Source organism: Protopterus annectens, chromosome 2.part1 (assembly GCF_019279795.1).
Source record: "Protopterus annectens isolate FY-2018-M chromosome 2.part1, PAN1.0, whole genome shotgun sequence".
Taxonomy (NCBI): domain Eukaryota; kingdom Metazoa; phylum Chordata; order Ceratodontiformes; family Protopteridae; genus Protopterus; species Protopterus annectens.
In genome coordinates, this window is record NC_056729.1 from 263,495,027 (window position 1) to 263,507,380 (window position 12,354).

Here is a 12,354-nt window from a genome sequence, read left to right on the forward strand (position 1 = left end):
GAAAAGTAACAAATCTGATAATCTGTGTCAAAGTAAAATTTAATCCATAGCATTGTTTAAAATATTCTATTAACACTCATTCTTGGAGATTCTTACAGTCCTCAGGAAGGGGGCATTATTGGTAACCTCACCCGATCTGTCATACTGACTCATCATTTTAGAGAGATGATGACTATTTGTCAACTGAAGCTAGTTCTGATACATATATTTCATTAACAGGAAATCTCCTGCAGTGGTATCTTTACCCAAAAACTTGAATTCTAGTGTAAAAATCTGAAATGTAATTCTCTTTCATGGCATTACTCATTAAAGAGTCTGAAGGCAAAATATTACCATTACTATCTAGCATCTGCAACATAATACTCCTAAACTTATGAAAGCAGTTCTGATTAGGCAAACGTTTACCATGTTGGCACTCAAGCACCAAATGGGCTCTCCTTTCATTAACTGAATAAAATTTAGACAGCTCCACATCCATTTTTTTGTTTTTCTTAATTAAAATTTTCCACTGAAAAAATATACCTATTATGGTCAACTTGGAGTAAGTGAAAATCGTGTCTCTCTGGCCATTTATGCTATAAATCCATGTGTGTACATTATTTCTTCTATTTGGCCTCAACCTTGTCAATAACTCAGAGAAACCTTTTATATCACTTTATTTTCCAGAAAATTGCGCAATTCTTCTTTCACTTTCAAAATAATATGATCATCTTTCACCTACAAATGGGAAATAGCATCCCTTCCAATCACATTTTAATAAAATAAACTCTAAGCCAATTCTGAAAGTTAGTGCCCACATGGCCTGAGAAATAACATAACAAAGCTACTGAAAAGCTAGGCAGTAAAACTTTACGTTACTAAACAAAACAAGAAAATATTTATACATTTCAAAAGGACACGTCTACTTACCGACATAAAATATTGACCCTTTTAATATAAAAGTTTTCCTTGCCTGACTGACAGCTCAGTCAGTATATTAAGAATCTCCGGTGTGAATGCCATAACATAATAATGTCTCTTCTGGATTCCTTTAGATTATCAGCGAATGGAAACAAAAGACAAAATGAAATGCATACAGTACTCAAACTTACAAAAGGAATTTTTGAAGTAACACTGCCTCTCATACAACATCTTATTTTAAAAACTCAGACTGCTGAACTCAGTAAAAATATGGTCACCTCACATTGTGTTAAATGTAGACACTCAACACTGTCTGCAGACAGGACAATGTATGACTTTCTTCAATATAAAATAAATAAACTACTTTAAGTGTTTGATAGCATGCATGAAACATTTGTAACAATACTGTAACCTACTGTCACAAGGAAGTTCTTCAAACACTCAAGCAATAGCCCTGAAGGCACTGGTCTTCTGTTAGCTTTTGCTTTAGTCTAACCACTCAGAGATGTGCAGTTGTTACTCAGTCTTTCATCTTTGTAACTGCAAAGACTGGCAGAAGCACAAGTTTCACTAAAAAATAACTGCTGTCACTCCTTCCACAGCCAATATAAAAAGATAAATTGCAACTTCCCGATCATATGACAAAATATCACCATATGTTGTTAAAGTCTGCCCGACCATAACAATCCTTTCTCTTCTAATGTAACAGTTCAGCTCTGGCAGTTGTAATGCAACATTTTCTCTCCGCCACCACCAATTCCTTCAGTTCTGGTACAATCGGTATTCCTAGATGATCAGTTCTCTTACTTGGTGTCAAATTTTAGTTGTTTTGCATTTATGCGTCTAATATGAGAGTTTGCAAGATCTTACGCATTTGCTTTTTAATATCCATAGCAGGGCAGTGATCTATTCGTTTCCGGAGAAGGTCTTCCAGACTCCTGTACATATCACTGACCCATGTGATGGTTCTGTTCACATACAAACCACTACACACTTTTCTAAGGAAATTTACAAGTTTTTCATCATTGCTGACTTCACATCGTTGAATAATCCAGGAGCACCATTCCTTCCAAAACTGAATATCACTGTTGAAGCTGGTTATAATGAACTTGCTTTCAATGAAAGTCTGCAGTCTGATGTAATCATCTTCCTTCAGATTATTCCACACAAGTCTGAATTAAAAAAAAAGATGCATCACACAAGACATCATTACATGGCAGCAAAGGTCTAGACAGCAAAAGTATTTCAGTTACTCACAACCATTATACAAAAAGAATAAAGTAAAGGTCAGTATGCACTAGACACCACCAACAATACACACACTTCACAAACTTAGCAAGCATTCTAAATATGCATACCTTTACAAGTATAAGTTACCCACATATATTATCAAGTGGGGGAATGGTACCAATATATAAGTACACAATATACTTAAATGACCTTTACGCCCCAAGCAAATGTTTTCTCCACATTGAATTTGCTTTTTACAGAATGATCCTCATACTTACAAATAATAAAGAAGCATGACTTAGTAGTTTCTTCTCCTTTGTGACATTTCTATCCTGGTCAGTGTCCTCAATGCACACTATGTCCAGGCTGAATGAAATCTCATGATACTTTCCTTAGGAATTTGTTTCCCTTGCTCTTACACAATTAATAAGGTAACTGTAACTCTTCTTTTTTGTTACTTACAGTCATTTGAGGCAGTAAAGCTAACTAAGTTATAAAGATTCACAGCTCTTCTGTCATTTACATCTGAATTCTTACCAGTCACGGGAGGTTGTAAACTTAGTAATCTTTCCTTAGTTTTGAATGTTATGTATAACTTCAAAATAATGCAAAATTTAAATGTGCATGAACATGTACAAACTAAATAATGCAATGGGTATAGAATTTAGAGAGGCCATGCCATCAATTTACTGAGCTAATCACCGTTAAAAATAAGCACACAAAACTATTTTTATATAAAGCTCTGTAAGCATTTCAAACTATTTTACTGGGCACATTTGATACTCAGGATTCATAAACACAATGCAAAAGGAAGACACAGAAGGACCACACAGTAATCTTTTTGATGCATATTGCCTTCTACTACTGAATAACTAGCTAAGATTTTCTAAGGCAGAAAATACTTTGGCTGATTGAAAGACATAAGGTGGGGGAGGAGTGCTGAGACAGGACATATAACTTAAAATTCTGTTTTTTTTTTTTATTAAAGGCCATGTTGTCACAGCTGTTTGCTCTCACCTCACTAAGAACATTATAAAGAATATGTAACAAAATAGGAAAACAACAGTCACAGCGAGTTAGTCACAGACACTCCTATTGAGGATTCTCAAACTTAGCAGTATTTCTCATTACTTCCACTTTAAGTACGTGGAAGACTGATTTGACAGTAGATACTGAAGTATTATAATACTTAATACTTGGAATAATAATGCTAATAATAACTAACTGTTCTAGTACAACTCCACAAACTCAAATCCCTCACATACTCAAGTGAAGTATTGCTAATTTGCATATGATGTGCTACCCAGATCCAGCTGAATAATCTACACTCAAGCTTAATCTGCAACTCCCTCTCTTCCTCCTTCTCTTCTTCCTGTTCTTCATCCTTTTTTTCCCTTTTCCAGCTTCTTGTGTATATATGTACATATATTTTGCTCTTGAAAAGTTAACTGCCAAAATACATAAATCTCTATGTAAATGCCTAGTTCTCAGTATTCATGCATTATATATGCTGACTTCTATGTATAAGCACAGTTTTCATACTTGTGTATTTTATATCTTAATACTGGGATGATATACAAGTTTCTGTTACTATTTAAGTAACCTGGGTTGAGCCTGCAATTGGTCATTTGTGATCAATGCTCCACCCCAGTAAAGAAAAATAAATAAACTAAAATAAAATAAATACAGCTCATCAGATGTACCCTCACAACACATCATGGGCATGAAGTAGCTTTACAAAAACAAAAAAGTCACACCCACATGTCTATGTCCATTACAGCATTCAGGGTTACAAAAGAGAGTAATTAGTGTGCTGCTGGCATGTTTGGACTATTGCATAACTTCATGGCATGATAAAAACATTTTTTTTGCTTGCTTGTTTTCATTTGCTGCCCGTAGAGCTTCTTAACAGGCCTCTGAAATGAATTTAATCAATATATAACGGGTCATCCCGCAAATGCTCAGCACCTGCAAAACATCATGTTACCCATATCCAATAGCAACCAGAGCCACATGGCACTTGTTAGCATTTGTTGCATGTAGGTCAAGACCTGTCTTCACCACAGAAGTTCTTGACAGCTAGTCAAATATTGGAATCTATTTACAAGAAAAATAAAAAATGGAATAAACTGGCCTCTTGTGCCATAAAGCGTATAGGCTGAATTTTATATTTCTAGCTACAGATGTGGTAATAAAAGAAGAGAAAAGTAAGGGCAGTTGAATTCTGACTTGGGATTTCAATACAATTAAAGCCATTATTAAAGAGAACTAGGCCATCCTCACCGACAATCAGCAGCCTGTAAGGGTGTGTTAGGAGATCGCCCTACCTTTGTATATAAAAAGAGCAGAAGCACACATAGCTATGTAGAAAACAAAAATAAGGAGCACCAGGATGACATGAGCACCAAAATCTGTGGGCCACATAACTGCACATTCTGTGAATACTTGATGGGGTGCGACTCATGTGAGTGCCTGTATCTTAAAAAGATGGTGAAATCTTCAGCAGGTGGTAACTGTAATAATGAAAAAGTTGTATATAGGGCCATGTGCAATGACTGCCCTGCACTTCATGTGCATAAGACTATGAATAAACTGAAAAGGAAGATTTCAGGATATCTTTCTAACATCAGACATAAATCCCAGATGAATGCCTTACCCAAACACTTATTAGAACATCCCAGACATTCTAGTTTTAAATTTATCGTTCTGGACTAAGTGGAGAAGGATGAGCTTGAAGGGAACATCAGTGGTGTGTTGCAGAAAAAAAGAACTATGCTGGCAGTTGAAATTAAATGTATTCAGAAAACCACGACTTAACTTCTAGTGCTCTGTTAAGAGTGCGCTGAATTTACGTAAGCTGCCACACAATCTGTAAAGTTTTTTTTATGGACCCAGACCATCTGCAAGTGCTTAGCAAAGGTTTTACCTTCATTCCAGTGCAACGCGCAAATCTTACGAATGTCCTGTTCGACTTCAGACTTTTTCTCAGGAAACTCCACCTTAAATTCTTACTTGAGGACTCGTCTGATCAAGTGTTATACCCAAAAATAGAAACATTTACAACCCCAAACTTCACAACACATTGTTTATGTTCTTGAAAATGTGTAATCAGGACCCAAGAGTTCTACTGACCAATAAAAACCAACATAAATGGTTCAATTTGTCCATGCCTGAGATGGCCACACTCGAAGAACTTAGCAAAGATCAGTTTATCTGCATTATGAAAGCAGACAAAAGGTTAGGCATAGTGGTCATAGAACAAGCTAAATACACTGAGAAAATGGAAGTTTTACTGAGTGACGTCAAATTTTACAAATGTGTGACTTTAACAGAAGTGTACAATATGTTTTCTCAGACTGATGACCTGCTTAACTACTGCATGATAACGGTCTCACAGTTGATGAGTTTTTATTTCTATCCTCCCCCCAACACCTGCCTTGGGAAACCTTTTGGCATTCTGAAAATCCACAAGGACCCCAATGATCCCCTTTCAGACAGACGGTCTCCAGCAAGAAAACAAAAATAGAAAATATCTCCCAATTCAGAGACGGACTTCTCAACCCCATCGTCCAGTCTACACCCTATTATCTTAAGAAATCCTGGGTGTTTCTGGACTTCCTCCAACACAAGGTCACCCCAAGGATACACTCCTGGTCACCCTTGATGTTGACTCTTCATACACCAGTATCTCCCACACTGAAGCTTTGGCATTCACTTGAAAATTTCTTTTAGAACACTCCAGCCTAAGCAAAGTACAAATCAACACCATTTGCCAACTCACTGAAGTGGTCCTGACTAACAATGTCTTCCATTTCAATGGGCGGATCTATCACCAACAATGTGGTGTGCCCATGGGCTCTAAAATGGTCCCAGCCTATGCCAAACATAGTTCTTAGCACTTGGGAGACCACCGCCCTAGTCCACATCCCAGGGTTAAAGAAAACCCAGTTGTATCATTGCTATATCAATGATATATTCTTCATCTGGCAACAGGACAGAACTTGGCACATTTATCCAAGCCATTTCAAACAGCAGTAGATTTCTATTTTGATCTCTGGGATCAGCACCACTGCCCAGTTCTTAGATGTTGAAATCATGCTAGACAAAGAACAGCTCAGGTTCCACTCTAATATTCACAAAGAAGACATACAGGAACAATTTCCTGGAATTCATGAGCCAACACCCCTCGTTTATAAAGACAAATGCCACCCAAGGACAAGACATTCAGATTTCCCGGATCATCAGTGATGATCCACTTTCCAACGAGAAAGCACCTTTCTCACAGATATGTTTCTAGCTAGATGATACCCCAAATCTCAGGTGGATAATATCCTGCTAGAAGTTAGCACTGTTCGGCAGACCAGATTCACACCAATACTGTGTTCAGGGTTTACAGCCAAACCCAAATTTTCCTCCACTGAGAACTTTTTGCTCAGCTTCCCCCTTCCCATCAGCATGGACAAGGCCCTGATCAGAAATATCCTGAAGCAAAACTGGGAAATCGTTCACAGCAACAGGGAACTGTCTCTTGTCCTTGGCAATGCTCCCACCTTTAGCTGTAAGAAAACCAGAATTCTTAAGGTTACTTTCCAAAAACACGACGTACCTTTTTTTTTTTTAAACCCCCCTCCCCCATACCCTCGGTGCCCCAGGTATGTCTCCTTGCGGCTCCTGTGTAACCTACAAACACGTTCTCACATGCACCTCCTTCACTTTCAAGCACAGCAATGTGAAGATCGAGGTCGTTCAGCCCCTCAACTGTAACACCTCAAATGTAGTATATGCAGGCATTTGCGATCCCTGTGGTAGTTTCTACATCGGAAAGCCCTCCAGAAAATTATCAGATTGCATCAAGGAACATTGTGGTGCGATCCGGCACATTGATTTTAAAATGCCTTTGCCAAACATAGCAGCCACTGCAAAAAATTCAAAGGCTTCAAATATCTGGTACTAGAAAGGATCAAACCTTTTGTAGGAGATGTGGACACCTTTTTGGAAGGCCAAGAACTCCATTGGCAACTTTTATTTAAAGCAGATGTCTCTCCCGGCCTAAATTAAAATTTCAACTTGCTCTATCCCGTCCTACAAAAAAGAAATACTTATATTAAATGTCTATGGTTCCTGCATACAGCATTCTTCGTTCCTATACGAAATCTATTCGCTCATCGAAAAATTCAACAATCGTCTACTGATCCTTGGTGGGGACTGGAATATTACAATCAGACCGGAATTAGACAGAACCTGCAAATCCAATAAACAGCCCATAAATTCTACTAACATTATAAGAGATATGACGGAAGATTTCAACTTGGTTGATCCTTTTGAACTCTTTAGAAAAGACCCCAGCATTAGTAACTACGCATTCTTCTCAGCTTACCTGGTTCAGGATAAACTTCTTTTTAATATCAACAACTTTTGCCTCCTATGAAATAATATATAGCAGTGACCCCAGAACTATTTCTGACCATGCCAAAATTACCCTACACCTAAATATCTGTAAACATAACCACAAGAATCTCATCCCTACAAACTGGTCCCTTAATCCAAACCTCCTGAACAACAAGACTCTCCATAGAGAAATTCAAGAGTTCCTGTCACAGACAACTACCTCCCTTGAAATGTCTGATATACCTCTAGATGTTCAATGGGCGGCTGCCAAAGCTACCTTAAGAGGTACCCTTATCCAGAAATCCTCTCCAATTAAAAAAAAAATTAAATCCTGCACTATGGTGCTATAAACAGAACTAAAAAAACTAGAATCAGAACTCCAAACCAAATTCTCTCCTGACATTGAGAAACAAATATCCACCATCCAAAAACAACTTCATGAATTACACCTAATTACTCACTTATGGAATCTAGAGTTATCCATAAGTATGCTGAATGGGCGCAAACACCCTCGAAGGTCCTGGCTAGGATTATAAACATCAGACCCCCACCTACTACAATAAAACATATTATTCATAAAGGACGCTCCTACTTCACAGATAAGGAAATCATCCAGGTCTTTCAGGAAGTATACGAGGAAATTTATGGACCCCAAACACTTGAATCAGAAGGCCTACAGGACTCTTTCCTAAATGAATTACAATTTCCAACAGTAAGCAATACTCACATTAATTTACTTAAAGCACCTATAACTAGGAATTTAGTATCCTTGACCATAAACAAGCTGAAACCAGGCAAAGCTCCAGGACCAGATGGTTATGTGTCAGAATTCTACATGTCCTTTAAACAAAATCTTGCCTCCATACTACTTAAAGTTTATAATCACATTTTTCAGTTTGGTATATCTGATCTCTATCTCAACAACTCCAAGACCATTTTTATACCAAAATCAAATGACAATAATCTCAGCACAAATGACTACCATCCAATTGCCTTAATTAACATTGACATAAAGATTCTATCAACTATCTTAGCAAATAGACTAAAAAAAACGTTTTACCACATATTATATCCCATGACCAATTGGGTTTCATGAACAAGAGACATGTTTGGGATAACACTCTAACTACTGAAGCCATAACCTATTTAACAAAATTTGATAAATCGTCCAAATATGCACTATCTGTCGATGCTCAAAAAGCTTTTGATCGGGTAAACTTAAACTTCCTCTTTAAAACCTTGAAGCACTTCTCTTCCCTGATGAATTTATCAAAATGGTTACAACCCTCTACATTAAGGCTTCCACTACCCTCAATATAAACAAAAAAACTCCAAACCAATTCAGATTATAAATGGTACAAGACAGGGTTGTCCACTCTCACCCTACCTTTTTAATATCTATCTTGAAGTATTATTGCTAAAACTAAGTGAGAAAACTTTCCATCGTTCAATATACTTGTATAAATTGCAAGTGAAATATACCGCCATTGCAGATGATTTAAACATCTATTTAGAACTTCCCTCAACAGAACTTGGGAAAATTCTAAGTTCAATAGACACATTTTCACAAATCTCAAATTATGCCATTAATCCTAACAAATCAATAATCTTCCCGCTAAACCCCCTTGGTCACAAAGAATTCTTTATACCAGAAACAACTATCAAAGTTAATTATTCCCTAAAATATTTGGGTATAATCTTTGCCCACCCTCAACAAGAGCTAATTAATGGTAATTTGTACAAAACATGGGTTAAAGTCACTGAAGATCTCAAGATGGAAGAGTTTAAATCTATCCCTCCTCTCAAAAGTAGCTATTATAAAAATGAATATTCTCCCCAAACTTCTTTTTCACTTCTTTGCCCTTAACCAAAACATTCCAAACACTTTTTTCTCGAAATTAATGCTACACTGGGGAAATTTATTTGGCACCCTAAAAATGTTACAATCAGCTACATCAAACTTACACTTCCCAAAGACAGAGGAGGTCTGGCCTTACCGGATTTTTTAACGTACTACCATACAATTAACGCCAGTCGCACTGTACACATTGCTAACTTCCAACAATCAAACAAGGACTGGAGCCCCTCATGGATAAGAATTTACAATGCTCATATAAAGGCATCCAACCTTAATCCTAGTGCAATTATCTTCCTTAACACTAAAACTCTCAAAGAACATAAAATCCATCCTTTATTAATAAAAAAAAAATCAATGGGTTCCAAAACTGATAACATCCCTTGGACTGCAACATTCTCTAACGATGGCCCAATCAATTCATCTTAATCCAAATTTTAAATTGGGTAACAGCATGATAAATCTAGATAGTTACCCTCTCATTAGGAACTGCACATTCTGGGACTTTATACAGACAAAGACTTACCATTTAATGACATCATATCCTCTTTTGCAGTCAATAAAAAATACTATATAATCATTAAACAAATACTATATCTAATATCTTTGGCCACTGACATGATGTCAGTATCCCCCCCGGAACACCATCTTTACCAGACACTAATAACCCAACTACTATTAAGAACTAAAATGCTTTCCAATGTCTATAGACTAGTAACAAAAATAAAACACCAAGACAATATTTTACTCTCTAAGTACTGGAATGGAAAAAACAGGGAAATTACACTTAGTCACAAACTTGATGCAATTGATGCTACAATAAAATTACCCCCCTTCAAAAAACTAATCTATACTCAGCTCATGATAAATAATAATGCCCATTACACACTGTCATTCCTAAACAAAATGAACCCAAACACCACACCTATGTGCCCAACATGCCCTAATTCAGTGGCAGACATACTCCACATTTTCTGGTCCTGTAAAAACGTGTACAAACTTTGGTGCTCCCTAAGAGCACGACTGGAGATAATGGAATATATGAAATCAACCATATCCTGGGAAATGGCGTTACTAAATATTTATCCAGGTTCATTTAAATCTGAAACTAAACATATTATCGTGACACTATGTGCGCTTCTCAAAACTTATATTACTTTAAACTGGCTAGACAGATCCAAAGTGTCTTGGAATGACTTCCAGTCGATGGCTGTTAAATGTTTTGGCAAGTAAACTTAAGACAACAACCAAAAAGAAAATAAGTTATTTTCAGAAATATTGGAATAACCTACTAGATGCTCTTAATCAACACCATCCTTAGGTTGACCTCCATCCTCCCTTTTTCTCTTCCTTCAGGCCCCATCATATCCCCCTTATCTCTAATTCCCCTAGTTCTTTTGGACTATTAACTTTGTGACAAATACTGTTCCTCATTAATTTCTACCTCCAACATATCTCTTGAATGATCACAAACAATACAATCCCCTACGATATCTTTTCCTACTCTTGTGCAAGCACTAACATCTAGCTTCCTTATAATAACTCCCTTTCATTCAGTGACAGTCATGTGTATATACTGTATATAGTTAAATCAAATAGGTTTTAGGCATACTGATACACTTCCATAATCTTCAAAAATAAATACTTGTCAAAAAATTTTTGCTACCTTTCTGTCTGTTAATCTCCTAATCACTTGTTTAATGAAGGTTAATATTTAATTTTGTTGTATAGGACTGATTGCATGTGTGCCTAACCAGGCTGTATGAAACGTATTCACTTTTTTGTTTTAAACCTATTTGCATTGTGTGACTTGTAATTGATTCTGTATTTGTGTCCTTAAAAATGCTAATAAAAATCAGATTGCAAAAAAAAAATTTCAACTTAAAGTGCGTACTAAAGTGGTACCGTTAACTTCCACCACTGCCACTACTCACATCGGCCCCCAACTTATTTTTACTTATTTTTTATCCCTTTTTATTATACATACTTTCATATTTCCTACTTTTATTTCCCAATCTGGCAAAGTTCCACATGTTTCACTAGTACACTCATGCAAACTAATGTTCTAATCATTCTTAGCTACATGCAGGCACAAGCTGCCCATTGGTATTATTTTTTTATGCATCACCTTCCCATTGGTCCAGTTTCTCCACCATTCATATGGAAGCTCTCACACTTCCCATTGGGCATTCACCAGAATGTAAGCTCTTTTCATTGGACTACTGATTGAACACTGTGTTTTTGGAAGTTTGCATCTATTGGTCAACTTATTTCAAACTATAACCATATTCTCATTTATTTAAGAAATGTGGTTTTCCTATTTATTTGTTTTCTGAAGAAGTTCTTTTAATAAAGGACGAAAGCACTCAAAACTCAATCGGTTTGGCCTCCTCTATTTTTGAGTCTAGAAGTTTGTCTTTATTAGTTTTTTTCTGTCTTCGAGTTTTCGGTTTTGTTTCCCATACATATATACATGTTTAGTTACTTTAATTCAATTCTGCTTTAATTAGATTTACTGCATCACACCAGAGATTTAAATGGTAAATTCAGAACACACATTTTTTCATGCTGCTATTACCATGTAGTATTGGTATAATTCCACCATTTACCATACTGGTGGACTCGCATGCACATACCTGCACACTTTTATACATTACTAGTTTACTTCATCCACTGTTTTCTGTATTTTTTGTGTTTTTTCTGTTAGTTTTCATTGTATAAACATGTTTTGGGGGCTGTAAACACAAAAACTGTCATGACAGTTTTTTGATTTTTTTTTTTTTTTTTGCAAAGCACTGACTTTTTCCTGAGCTGGTAACTTAGTTTTTTATGTACACTAATACACATGGATGGATATTTACTAGATGTTATTAGACACATGTATTTTTATATTTATAGTGTTCTAGTTTGATTATGTTTATGGATAGGTAGCCATGTGTTTTTCTTGATTTTAGTTCTCATCACAGATCTGATGAAGGCTT

The 12,354-nt window shown here is 36.3% G+C and overlaps 1 protein-coding gene across 1 annotated transcript in view; it reads right to left on the reverse strand.

Moving 5' to 3' along the window:
- Positions 1-639: 639 nt before the first annotated feature.
- The window catches only part of LOC122794012 (protein NLRC3-like), a 470,375-nt gene continuing 458,660 nt past the window's right edge, over positions 640-12,354 (reverse strand). The window contains exon 8 of the mRNA XM_044062116.1: positions 640-2,072. Coding sequence (XP_043918051.1) covers positions 1,736-2,072 — 337 coding nt within the window. The 3' untranslated portion in view covers positions 640-1,735. The remainder of the gene's footprint in view (positions 2,073-12,354) is intronic.